Source organism: Brachyistius frenatus, unplaced genomic scaffold, assembly GCF_029030835.1.
Source record: "Brachyistius frenatus isolate BFR_SWC_R1_liver_20210118 unplaced genomic scaffold, ASM2903083v1 Contig_74, whole genome shotgun sequence".
NCBI classification, from domain to species: Eukaryota; Metazoa; Chordata; class Actinopteri; family Embiotocidae; genus Brachyistius; species Brachyistius frenatus.
This window is the reverse complement of record NW_027210673.1, coordinates 398985-413641: the sequence shown is the minus strand read 5'-3', so window position 1 is coordinate 413641 and position 14657 is coordinate 398985. Positions and strand designations below refer to the sequence as shown.

The window sequence follows — 14657 nt, the reverse complement described above, 5'->3', positions numbered from 1 at the left end:
GGATTGGCCACCGCACTACTATGTAGTGTGCTACCTGTGTACTACTAGTGTGCTACGAGCTTCTTCTTTTTTTTTAAACTTTATTGACAAACAAGCGAGTTTGTCAATAACGGAGTGATTTAAGTCAATTACAGGGTAATTTAACAAATTATGTCATGAGTCTTTTAAGCGATCAAATAACATGTAGCTCTTTTAAAACACTGAAACTCTTTGTGATTTTTTTTTTTTTTTTTGCACTTTTCATGAAAAATTTAATTGCATTTGAGTTCAACAGCAAGTCGATTGAAGTTTACATCCAGTCCACTTGTGAATGTAGGATTTTCCAGCAATGATAAGGAGCTGCACAAGTATCCAATCCATGTAAGACTAAATATAACATTACTTCAAATACATTAATCTGTACATTATCCGTTTTCTGTTTACAACGTTTTCCATATCTTTACAAAACACATTGAAATGTTCACAATGGAAAAAAAACAAGTGAAATATGTTTCCTCTGACAACGTTGCAAAAACGACAGGTTTCCTCAAAGCTCAGTCTAAATCTTTCCAAGACTTCTTTAACAGGATGAATTTAGTATAAATTTGGTATAAAATCTTGACGCATATTTCTTTTACTTTATTATCAATATGATATTTATTAAGAAAACAACAAGATTTTTTCCACTACAAATCACTCACGACAGAAGAAACTGCAGCAAGTGAAGCAGTTCAAATCACTTCTGATGTCATTTACAGAATACATAGAAAGAAGCATCCGAACAAGAAGAGAACAAATGATTTGTACAGACTGAATTTAACCTTTTTCTGTAATCTACAGGAATCTTGCTGAATATATAGTCATGTGTTAATAATTACACAGCACATCTACATTTATGTCATTCACTGCTGTAACTTATGAGGGTCCAACAGTATCTGAAACCTAATGAACTGAGATAAAACTTATCATAATCACGTCTAAGATGTTTCACCTTCACAATTATAAACCTCTTTATCGTTAATTAATGCCCTGAGCCCCCTGAAGTCGTCAGTCTTTCCCTTCTTCCCGGCTTTCTCCGCTGCTGGTCACAGATGAGTCCTTGCTGCTTTGTCACTGGTGGCGATATTCTTCTTACCACATACTTATTGCAGATATATCGATATTGCAGTATATGCTGCAAGTTCACTGACCATGACATTGTTCTATCACTTGACTATCACCATCATTGAGAGTCACCTGTCAGTCTCCTGTCCTATAAATCATGCCTGAATTCATTAAGAGTACTTGGATCCTCAGTTACCATTGGATTACTGAGACCACTGGGAATTAAAGAAATGCAAAAAAATGTATCTGAATTTTGAAACATCCCTTCCCTTCCCTCTAAGTATATAAACATTAGGATGGGATTGCCTTTGACTATAAAATAAATAAATAATTAAAACCAAAAGCAAATGCAACACACTCTTTAAACAAGGAACCATTTAGATTGTTGTCACCAACTGGAGCTAATGTATTACTGTGAGCATTAATGAGGTGAGATATCTCATGTTGAATGTGTTGCTTTGGATCTTGTCTAAATTATAATACAATTTAATTTGCTTGAAAGCAAGAGGTTAGTATTTGGAAAAGTGTCCTTACACACTAAAAACACTTTAGTGTTACCTGTGAATATGGCTTTGGCATCCTGTACCGAAGAATAACTAAATCAAATAAACAAAACATGCAGTGACATTCAAAAAACTTAAAAAAACTAAACTTAACTCAATTTCAAAACGGAATGAAAATTAAATACAACAAAAAACTGTACCGCTGCAAATCAGAGCTGCAATATTTTGCTTTGCGAGTGACATGATTTAACGGTACAGAAACTAAAGGCTGAAGCATGTGTATGCAACACAACTTTATTGAAACTCCTGAAGCAACATCAATTTACAAACAAGGAAACGGGAGCTCTTGAACATAAAATGCTTTTAAGAACCAAAATGACAGAAAGGAACTGAGAACGGGGGAAAAAAACTCCCAAGGATTGGACCAGCAGTGGCAGGTGCATTATTTTATACAAAAAATAACTTATGAAATCTTTCAAGTTTACAGGAATATTGAAACACATGGCTTGTGCAAATCAATGATTGGATTTACAACCTAGCTTGTGTTTTGAATTTTAAATGATTCAATATTACTGAATATCAAAGCAGGCATTACTTTGATTGAAGAAACAGGAAAAATACCACTGATGAAGAACAAACAAAAGAGCTGAGTGAGCTGGGGCAAATGCATTCTTGAATTTTTGAATTTTCAGTGTGGTGCAAGTTAAATCAGTCACAGTCATTATGAAAGGCCTTTTCAGGATCGCATTGCTTGAGTGCTGCCTCTTGAAACTCCTCTGGGTCCCTGGCCAGCTCCACGCTTGTAGTTCTGTTGGTAACCGTCCTGAGGCATCAGGGAAAAAACAGACACGTTTTAGAAACTATTTCAACTTTCCAACGTACAGTAAAGATGATTTCAACAAGGCCAGGCTGGAGTCTGAATAGTTCTTTCATACCCTCTGGTAATTCCCGTTTGAGTAATCTCGAGGTGTGTTGAACTGAGTCTGTCCATACCCAGAGTTTGGAGTGTTGGTGAAAGGAGGACGATAACCATCATAGCCACCTGGAAATACAAAGACCAAAACTTAAGAGGGCTCGTCTTGAGATGAACAATAAAACGAACGCAAACTTTTAGATCCCTTTGAGACAACTCCGCCAAGGAGGTTATGTTTTCGGTGCACTTTGTTTATCTGTATGATGAGAGTGTAGCATAGGCCATGGAAGATCCCCATTTTTCACTCTCATTAACACTGTAAAAGAGGTCATGTGGCCCACTGAAAGCCTTTAAAATCCAGTAGATGGTAGTAAACTCCAATAGTGAAGAAAGATAGATAATTCTAGAAATATGATGACTCCATATCACAAATCAACATTCATTGGTACCAGTAATCCTCTGGGATACACAAGTACTTGCTCAAAGTTAATATTCAGCATTATGACACACTCGAGCCCAGTGGTCTCAAGGTGTAAAACCACAACTTGTGTAATTGTAAATATATCAAAACATATCAAACAGTGTTTGAAGTTACAGATTTGCATATCATAGAGGAGTGGACTATTGGCTGTGGTGGAGGTGTGCGCTCTCTGAGTGCCGCTGTAGTTTGCAAACATGATGATAATTTTATATGTCGACAAGCACCCACAGCACTTTTAACAACGAAGCTACAAGCTAGAGCCGAGTAACATTTCCAAAACACTTCCACAGCAATATAAATCTAAGTTCTGGTTAAATGCACAAGTGATTAATTATAAGATCATCTTTTACAGTACAATAGAGAGATAGATAGATAGATAGACAGATACTTTATTAATCCCTCAAAGGGATTTTTTGTTTTTTACATTACAGCAGCATATACAGGGCAAAGCAATACAAATGACAATAAAAAAAATGGAGGTAGTAAAAAATACTGTATTCTGCAATTATCATCTTTAATACAAAAAAAATCTATTCCATAAATAAAGCTGAAGAGATTCATCTCAGTCAAAACTTGTACATCTACAATATGGATATCAGCCCTCCCTCTCTATTTAAGTTTGTGTCATGCGAACCGAAAATAAAAATTGCTTTACATGCAGCATATGAGCAAAAAGAAACCGAGTCTCATCACATCATTTTGTTATTTCATTAAAAGAAAAAAAGGTTCTTCTTTGATATCAAACACTTTGAAAACTCTTCCCCACTACCGCTCATGTATGGCAAATATTACATAAGAATTACAGCTGCCTCTGTAAAAAGCTCCCGTCTAACCTCGAGTTCTTGAAGTGATAGATGAATCCAGCAATGATACATCTTCCATGAGTGAAAAGGGCTGAGGTGAAAATAATTGGCTTGTGGCTGCAGGTGTGAGCTCACCTCTGAATCCATTTGGTGAGCCTCTGTAGCCATTGATCATGCCCCTGGCGTTGCGAGGTCCACCACGGGACATGCCTCTGCTGTTGTAGAAGGACTGAGTCTGCCTGGCAAAGCCTGGGCCCTGCTGGGAAGGCTGCTGATGGCCTCCTGACTGGTCTTGGGAATGGAAGGCACCAACTACTAAAGAAGACCAGGTTAGGTGCCCCAAAATAAACACAAGTCAATCTCCAGTTACAGTCGAACATGATGTATTTCAACAGATGGAGTTCAACTGGAACGTAGCCTCAGGGAGGCAAAGTTGAAACTAGAGTTGCAGCGGTATTCACGGTATCTCGTGGTATGAAAATTTATGGTTATCATACCATGCACAAGAGCTTATTATCGGTGTTGAAATAATAATAAAAAAAAGAAAAGATAATGAGCGGCGAAGCTAGCCTGCGCAATGCGTCTCTCCTTTCCTCCTCCACTGCCTGTCAGACTCAGCAATGGGTGCCCGACACACAGATCCAGCAGGGAAAGGAAACTGATCATATCATCATCTCCAACCCAGAGCAAGTAATTACAAAGGGCGTGGGATAACTTTGGACTTACAGATGAACGTGAGGTTGTCATCGAGGACGGATATCCAGTTTGCAAAAAGTATAGACGCCATAGGAAGAAACACATCAAACATCTTTCGCCACGCAGTTCATAGTGCGTGTCCTTGTTTATGACTTTAACGCCGAACAAAAAACACGAGATTTTTTCAAAAGGTCAATTATTAAATCCTGACTCCCACCTCCATCTTTTCCAGCTCAGGGTACTGACATCAACGTGTGTGGGTTTAATGTAAAAACAGCTCTGGCTGAGCTGTCACACCTCCAGTAAATTGTCACACCTCCAGTAAATTGTCAACTGTTTTAATAATCTACACGAGCACTTCAAACAATGTTACTGATGATGATAATGATAACAATAATAATAAAAATACAGTATACAGGGATACCGTCATACCGTGATATTTTCTGAGACAGTTATCATACAGTGAAAAGCTCATACCGTTGCAACCCTAGTTGATACGGTCAATCCAGTCAGTAATTAATGGAAGAAATACTGAAAATTGTCCCACCAGACTGCAGTTGTTCTGACTGCATCTCCGTCTGCTCCACAGGATGCTGTGACTGGCTGTTGAAGGCCTGGTTGTAGTTGTTCTGGTATTGACTGGCCTGGTTCAAAGCCTCGGTCTCATTAGCTGGCGGGACCGGGGCATTAAGGTTGAACACCTGAGGGACAAACAAAGGCCACATTGTGGTGAGGCCAAAACCAGATGAAAGGTCACAGGCTCATTAAGACTGAAATCCATTTCTCACTATTTCCTGGATATAGCTGCTCCACTACACATCCACACAACTGTAATGTGAGGGAACTTAAAGACTCAACAAGAGAGTCCTAATCGAAGTCTTTAATTCCATTCTGTTCCGACTCTGCAGACGGTGATGGACACCGTGTGCTGCAAACAGCTGCTTAATCTACGAGAGGCCCGATACTTCCATTTAAGCTTGGCTCACACTCCAGGACAGACGGGAACAGCTGCGGAGTTGCACAATGACTGTGAAATACTAAAATACTACATGTATGTATGCCCACACATGCACGCCTGGGGCTCAGATGATGAAGTTTATGTCATGCAGACTCATACAGCCACACGGAGGAGGAGGCCACAAATTGCCTCAATCATGAATTGGTTTTAATACAGATATAATTTTGTAACACGAGTCACTGTTCAGTTGTTTTCATGAAAAATAGGGAGTCTTACTGTCTGCATGGACTGGAATGGTGCTGCGTTGACGTTGATGCCACTGCTGTGAGGAGCTTTGGAAACGGGCTGGAAAACCTGCGTCTGAGAGGCAGGGGGGAGAGCTGTGGACGAGGAAGGCTGCTCTGACGACAAGGACATGGAGGTCTGTCGAAAAGGGGAGACACAGTGCACGTTGCATTAACACAACTGTACTAGTTCTCTCGGCCGGATTTAAAGTTACTCCTCCTCAATAACTAGGATGTCTACGGGTAGTCATTTGATGGCTGCCTGCAGAGGTTGAGTTCAAGAACACGGTTTGCAATAGTGTAATAACATCAAAACATTTGAGCTGGAAACCAGAGAACACAACTGTGATCACACATTACACATCAGGTCACAACACTAAATATTTTCAGTTTGATGAAAATTGTAAAAAAGTGCAGCATGGTTAACCTGGATGGGGTCAATGGATTCTGTTGAGGGTCGAGGATCTGGTGTGTGTGAGGTCTGATACATGGGGGGTGGCGTTGGGGAAACGATGGGGACCTGCAAATGAAAAGCGCTAAAATGGAACTCATTCTGGTGTCTACAATGTTAGTATTGTCTGTTCATATTGAAATACTCACTTGCGTGGGCTCAGGTTGGACTGGAACAGAGTTGGGTTGCGATAGCCGGGACTCGGTGTGAACTAAAACAATTTGAACATTACATGTCAGTCAACCAGAATCCTCACTGAAGACTTTCAACCTTTTCTCCTGGTAAAACATACCTGGAGGACACACCATTTGTGGTACGTCCATGTTCTGAGTGGGTTTCATGGGCTGCGCTGATACAATGGCTGGATCGATGGGCTGTCCATCAAACTCCAACATGGAGTCCTGACAACATAAGTAATTAGTACCAATGCTGCAACACGTACAGACAAACAGTTGTGCCCAGCACTAACACCTCACCTGCATGAAGTTGTATGTTCCTTGCATCTGTGCCATTAAGTCCTGCACCACCTGCTTCCTGACCATGGGGTCAGTAGGCGGCCCAGGAGACGTTAAGTTCATGGGGTGGGTCTCCAGGCCAACGGGGGGAGCTGCAGGCTGCACGGGCTGCTGCTGCACAGCGCTGGCTGCCTGACAGTGGAAGAAGAACAGAAGACGTGAATGAGAGACATACAGAAGGAAGAATTATTGTAAACTGTTTAAATTCAGATCAAGTGCTACCTGTGGGTTTATTTTCACATCAGAGATTGGAAACTGAAACAATTGAGCTGAGAAGTTAAAACTTATTCTGAGCAGTCCGGGATGGAAATCAATTCACCGACTCACTCCTCAGTAGAGAAAGAGCCGGTAACGTGCCTGTAATAGATCTTCACCACTCCCTTAAGGAATTAATTTTTTTTTTTTTTTATGGTTTCTAGTTTCCCTACTTACCATAGTAGGTTAAATAATAATTTTTCACAATTAGCAACAGTACACCACTTAATGATGACTCTAATCACAACAGGGAGCTGGAAGAAGTGAATTACAGGCTCCACGATGAGCACACAGAAGCCTGAGTTCGTGATAATATATGCATTTAAATGTTGGCATCAAATTACTGTTTGCAGTGTAAAACAGGGTAAACAACATTTCATTGCTTTAGCAGTTTGCCAATCATGTGGCTGCTGCAATCACAACCACCCACTCCAGGATTGTGCCAAAACGACATTCGGCAACTTGATGACTTGATAAAACATCTGAAAATATTTGTCTTGTTTGCATCTCTACTGTAACCATAAAAAATAAAATGCAATGATGTACTGACAGATATTACCCAAGTGTAGGACAACTGGTGGACACATGACAGAGAGAAGATGCAGGTGTCATATGAAGACAATTGCAGCCACTCAGCAACATGCTGCTTCTTTTAGCAAAGTGCATTCACAGTTCATTGTTTGATGATGCTGTTGTTGTGGCAACGTTTACAGATGCAAAAATATTTCACACACACACACACACACACACACACACACACACACACACACACACACACACACACACACACACACACACACACACACACACACAGACAGAGAATCATCTGCTTGCACTCACGTTCCAAATGGTTTGATTCAATATATCCTGTAATAATTTGTTAGCGTTGCTTTCTGATGCTGCAATGCTAAAGGGGATTTGATTGAACATTTTGCATAGTATTTAAGTATATAATCTGAATTCATTTCGTGTTAGATTAAGGTAAACTTTCTCTAAAAATAATATGGCTTCATGTCCCAGCCAGCTATTTCCAGACTCCAGACTTAAAAGGCCAGATAGCCCTCGGGATGGAATAAACAAAATAAAATTTGAAAAACTAGGCAAATACTCTGCAACATAAAAAAAGAGTTAATTTGAACATCTCTGCAGCATACCTCTGTTTCCCTGGTCCACTCATCCCCCTGCTCCTTCTCACTGCCGCTGTATGTGCCGTCTGGAATGAACTGTCTGTTTACAAACTGGAAGGAACAAAGCACACATCAGCACTACAAGTAAAAAAAAAACAAAAAAACAATCAGACTGGAGAATTTCCTGGCAAGAGAAACATTCCTCTCACCTCTGTTGTTTCCACTGCAATTGGCTCTGTGAAGTCTTCGATTATTTCCGTTTCTGTAAAGTGAAAAGACAATTCAGAGAATGCTTGTGCTGATTCCTTTATTGGTTGATTGCATTAGCATTTTAAAAATAGCAAGTTTCATGCAGCATGACTTGAGAAAACGGTCAGAACCTGGATCAACAGTCTGCTCTTCTGCTTCTGATGATTCAGCAACTACGACCACTACTGCTGATGCTGATGCTGATGCTGCTGCTGCTGCTCTGCTTCTGCTGCTTCTGCTGCTGCTTCTGTTGCCGCTGCTGCTGCTGCCGCCGCTGCTGCTGCTGCTGCCGGCTCTTCCTCATCTTCTTCCTCACACACTCCATTTTGGTGAGATGGAATCCGGTCAAAGTACCCGCTCAGCAGAACCTGGTCCAAAGTCTCTCTCAGTGCCTTGTCTAAGAGAGGAACAACATACACAGCAGTTTAATGGAAAGTCAAGCCATGAAAGCACACATCCAACTGTCATATTGACAAGGTCACAATTATCAAACCATGTATTTAACAGCTTTAAAATGTTACAGATCACTTCATGTGGAGCAAAGATTTTTCTAGTCGACTTTAAAAACTCCCAAAACGTATCAGCCATAATCCCGTTCTGTTTGCTTCCATCACACTCTCAGCTGGTGTTTTTTTAGACTGCTGTTAAATGGGATGAAGGTGCTGGCAAATGTCAGCAAACACAATTTTAATAATCCATTGTTTAAGAAAACTTGAGAAAGAAACAGCATAAATATATTGATTACAGCCTTTTCTCCATCTTTTGCAGCAATTGAACTAAATAAATACAGTGCCCTTATTTGGTCCCAAACGCAACACAATGCCCGAGACATAACAAAATCAAATATCCACCTTAAAGTCCTGAAAAACTTTGAATTCTTCATATTTGACTGAAACTTTCAACGTGTAAAACGGAATCAGCAACAATTTGAAAGAGCAATTTAGGGCCTTAGATTAGATTTGACTTTATTACTTAAATGTGACTGTTACAGGATGAACATCAAACTACATCATTGTGAGCATTATTAATGCATGGTTTCAAAAAGCACTGACAGGGGTTAAAAGTTTCTTTAAGTGGAGACTGATTGGATTGGAAATATGCTGCTATAACAATCATGAAGAGGAATTGACTAGAAGAGAAAAGCCCTCAAGGGGCTCATGCACAGCATCAGTGTCATTTCCTCCACTGCCTTGAGCCTCAGGCCAAGAAGTCTGTCGCTCCCTGAATAAATATCACCCCGACTCTCGGTTCAGACCTCCTTACTGGAGGTGAAAGGATTGCCTGGTGCCACAACCGTGAACTGGGTCACCAGTATCCTAATGTGGCTACAGGGATCTGACCAGTGGAACCAGAGGCGACAGGGCCACTGGCACCCTGCCCTGCTGCTGAGTCAGGACAAGCCCGCAGCTCTCAGCCCCCGAGCAAAATGCAGCAGTGCGAAGCCCGAGGCCAGACCGCTGAGAATGCAGTACGCCAATATCCCCAAGCCCTGATTATTCACATCACAGCACTGCACACATGCTGCATTAACAAAATACAATGCACATGCTACATTAACATAGTAAGACTGGTTAATAGCTGCAGTAGCTTTTGACAAGAAGGTATTGTTTAGAGATTGTCCCATCTCTATCTACCTTGCTTTTGGAAGAGTCAGAGGTATGAGACAGATTACTTATTGCCAGCTTCAACGTGACAAAAAGATCACTGACAACTGCTGTGTCACCAATCATCTGATAAAAATGTCCTGCCAACAGTTTTCACCACCAGCTGGGCAACTAAATAAAGCCAGTTCATCTAGGATAATGAATTGCCTTTTACATAAACTTTATTTTGTTAAAAAAAAAAAAATGGAGTAGAGCTGCAAATAACAATTATTTAAAATTCTTATTATTCAGACAGTTCTTATAATATTATATATATTATATTCAGTTTACTATCAACAAACACTACAAAAAACAACAAGTTTTCATATTTGTCAAATCAGAACCAGAAAATAATGAATCAAAGGAAGACAAACTGTAGAAAACACACAATAACCTAATGTTGATTTCTAGTTACATTTGACTTACATGTTGTTCCGACCACAGCCTTGTCTTTCCCTTCCAACAGGTCCCAGAGGTGCACAGATGCGTCATCATACTGGTCAACCAACCTGCAAGTGTAAAGTTAAGTTGTGAGGATCCCGTTGTTAAAAAGAAGTAGAGGGTGTTTTGCGTCTCTAATTGATCAAGATATCAACAGATTCAACCCACCTGACGTTTTGGTCTCGGTCTTGCCCCACTAACTTGTAGAACTCATCAAAAGCTGCGAGGTCTCCGTCTGTCAGCAGCGGTGAGCCGCCAACTCCCTGCTTCAGGTCCTGCCGCACAGTGTCGTCGCCCAGCCGGTCCAGGAGGAACTGCAGCTCCAGAACTGTCTTCAGCCTCCTCTGCTCTGCCTCCTCCCGCTGCAGCTGCTCCCGCCGTGCAGACTTCTTCACCACCTTCTGGATCTGATGAGGATGACCAGCAGCCACATCAAGTTACTACAAGCCAGGATGGATACAACTGTGAGGGATAATCTTCAGAAAACCAGAGTCATCCTTACATCTTGTCCCAAAGCAATAAACGTCTTCTGCAATTCTCGGGCAAATTCCAAGTTATGCGTGATTTCCTGGTATTTGGAGAGGGCTTCCTAAAAATATGAAGGAGAAAAGGTGTTTCACATATTGATAGGTTGTAAAAGTTTTGTAAGAGTTACAGAATTACTGGGTTTTATGTGCAGAATGATGAAGGCTTCTGTGTACCCACCAGCTGGTCCTGGTTAAGACCCTCCCCTTTGTTCTTCCTGCCTTGATAGTCATCCAGTTTGCTCTGTAATAAAACATCAAATATGAAGCAAACGGTTCTAGTTTTAACACACTAGGTAGAGAAATTCTTGCTGTTAGAATTGTAGTTTACTTTGGACACTTCAGCTTTCAATTGCCACATAATGAGATTTAGCTGTATGTTGTTAACAGGAAGGGGACCTGGAACAAACGACTGTATGAGGTCCTCACCTTTTTCTTCTCCATGTTGCGGACCTTCTTGTCGATGACACACAGCACTTGTTTCAAGACTTCGGACTGTCCACCAAGTGCAAAATTGCACATTGACCCTGGAGCGGATCCCACATCTGGGCTGGCAGATTGTACTGTCCTGTTTGCGTTCATGGCTGAGGGCATCTGGAAATAAAAGAATCAGAATTAAGTTTATTGCAAAGTAAGATTTCATTAATAAAGAAATTGGTTGTAATGTATTGATGAATGACAATCAATAAATAAAAGGTGCAAAAACTAGTCACTGCACAAGTTAGAAAAACACAAACCGCCTCAAAAGAGAGGTTGTACACAATATAAGTGTACAAACAAGTACAGAAATGTATGCTATAATACATGTAGCTTTTGGTGACCACAAAGAGAGATAATCAGCAATGAAAAATAACACAAATTCATAATCAAAAAGATTAACTGAAAATGATCCATTAACACCTGCTGATATTTGTCAGACACATGTGTGGACAGACTGAGTTAAAAGCCAATAAATTCTACATACTGACCACTGGGGACAGTGTCATGACATTTGTGCTACAGTTAATGATTACTTTTAATATGTACAAGTTATCATGCTAATTATTTCATTATTAATTTGTTGTATGAGCTGTGGGCAAAAGGACTGAATCGGTCATAAATCAGTATCAGTGCAGATGAAGTTTCTGTGTACAAATCATGGTATATTACATGAATTCAGCCACAGCAGGCCCCTGACTCAGCTTTTAGCAACACAGCAATCCCTGGCCTCATGTTACCTCCTGGGAAAGCTATTCAAAAGGAAGTTCTAGCAGCAAAGTGCCCAGATTTAAAATTTGGAAATAATCCAAAAGGTTTGCTTTCAGTTTCCTGTTCAAAGAAACCTAAAGCAACCAGCAAAAATGTCCATCTGAGAAGTGGGAACTTATGCAGTTTCTACATTTTGCTTCAACATTGACCCTAACAATTATAATAGTTTATCAAAACTGCTGTTGTTTCACAGTCGACCATGAAACTACTGTAATAATCACGTCACCTCTACATGGGACATCCCCAGATGACATGATACAGCGGGACAGGATCTACTAACTACTGGATGGGTGCATCAGAGAGATGAAAGTTGTTGTTTTGTGTGTGTGTGTGTGTGGGGTGAGGATCGAGGTTGTCGGGACACATGCTGCACAGACCGTAAAGTGAAAACCATTTCATAAAGTGTTAAAGGAGTTGGTTGACGTGGGATGTAATAGTAACAGCAACACCTATGCATCACAGGTGTACTATCCGTGTAAGCGAGGTGTGGATGATTTTACAAACAGGAGCAACGACACAAAGTGTTACCGGTTACCGACGACAACACTGAGCCCCTTAAACTCTTCTTTCATAGCAACCTGCTAACTTTCGTGCAGACTTGTGTGGACGCTGGAGGGAGGACGGGGTTTCTGAACCCTGCATTTTCTCTTCCGTCTACATATTGTTCTTCGCTACACAGGCTATACATCTGTAACTCCTGCCCCCCCCCCCCCCCCGGTAATGCAGCCGAGCGTCCCGGTGTGATCTCCTGAGGTTTTGATTAAAATGGCCCTGGCCGCACCGCCGTTAGCACAGACCACTCACTTAGCATCCTAGCTCGCCCGTCTGAAGGCTACAACCGACGCGTGCTCGCCGCCAGCCGGCCGGGAGAGACTCGTTACCTTTTGACAGCACGACTCCCGATTCACCCACCTTGATGTTATATATCCACAGGGGAGCTCGCTAGCGAAATGTGCGAAAAGGCCAAGTTGTTATTATTGTTGTGTTGCTTTATTTTCTCTTTCACTCTAGTGTGGGATCCGCCCCGCCGGCCTCACCGACAACTGAGACGGTTCGCTAGACGGAGAAACTCTTTATAAAGGCGAAGGTCCGGTTTTTTTTATATTTTTTTATAGCTATCTGAGGTATGCCTGAACAAATAAACTACAAAAACTAAACGTTCATAAACAATTATGTCATTATGACAAGAGTCCCATTTAGCACACGCAGGTATTAATTTATCTATTCAAAAGACGAACCGCACTACGCAATTAAACGTTTTTGAATTAGTATTTGTAATCAGGCAAAGTTGTCCACAGTCTCTTGGCAGGAAATCTGCACAATCATTAGCTTTGATTAAGCTCTTCTATCTCTATCCCTATGCCTTATACAGTATTTTTCTGCAGCTGCTGTACCATCCCGCTGTGGACGCTGGCTCGCGTTTGTCCACACCTGTGTCACTACACAACCTGCCACGCATTACTATTCATAACTATGCAGTCTTTATGAAGTTCAAGTTCATTATTGAAGTAGACATAAATATCTGAGATGACTGTTATCATAAAACTTTTTGAATATGGATTTAAATTGAACTTACGTTTATATTTTATTTGCAAAATGGAAGATATAACACAACAATAACAATACCTACGTAAAAACTAAATTATTATGCCATTTGACAAATACAACTTGTAAATAAAATCATGACTCAAGGTCCTGCTTTTTTTTTTTTTTTACAGCTTTCAACCACCCCGCATGGTCTTGATCTGAGCAAACTTTTGCTCGGCTATTTCAGGTTACTTTTTTATTTCAGTTATTATTTTTTTATAAACACGTATTGTTCTGTGTTGCCCATGTGATTCAACCTGACTGCCGAAATGCTTTTATTCTCCAAATCCTAAAAAAAAAAAGAAGGAAGTGAGACTATTGCCAGGAGGCAAATTTGAACCTCAATGTCAGTTGGGAAAATAATAGCCCCACTTAGTAGGCTGAATCTGTGAAAGAGGCACAAAAGTGAGCACTTTACTACACAGCCCGTGTACCTCTGATACACAGACAGCATCTATAATGACTGCAGTAAAATATACATGGACGAGCATGTTGGAAATGTATGATGTACAAGGATGGCTTCTTTCCTGGAAATACACAGTAATACAAACTTTCACCACCTTTCTGGCCTATGGTCCTGTTTTGAAGGCCTAAGGTTACAACTCCAGCAAGTCGAAAGCTGAGACGTCATGGAAATATGCAGTATTCAAATGCATTGTATTCGGAAGAACATAGGAGCTAGATAATAAAAGTCATCTGCATCTTATGCAACCGATTTCACGACTCCAAGCTTGACAAACTGCAACACAATTTTTATACAAGATGAATGTAAATTTAAAGTTGCTTTTGTAATATTTTAAGATTGCATTAAATAATGATATTACATAATTAGCCCTACAAGATTTTGAGTAAATGGAAAATCTCACACATGCCAGAACAACAGGCTCCAGTGATGC

General features: G+C 40.6%; 1 protein-coding gene across 1 annotated transcript; it reads right to left on the bottom strand.

Moving 5' to 3' along the window:
* Positions 1–1866: 1866 nt before the first annotated feature.
* caprin1b (cell cycle associated protein 1b) lies at positions 1867–13233 on the bottom strand. Its single transcript, XM_069708131.1, is given in 19 exon segments — positions 1867–2409; positions 2522–2628; positions 3919–4098; positions 5027–5180; positions 5714–5860; positions 6149–6241; positions 6322–6383; positions 6465–6573; positions 6649–6819; positions 8097–8180; positions 8279–8331; positions 8450–8536; positions 8539–8715; positions 10388–10470; positions 10571–10809; positions 10905–10991; positions 11108–11170; positions 11356–11520; positions 13087–13233. Coding segments are annotated over 18 exon segments (2148 nt in total). The 5' UTR covers positions 13087–13233; the 3' UTR covers positions 1867–2322.
* Between the last annotated feature and the right edge of the window lie 1424 nt (positions 13234–14657).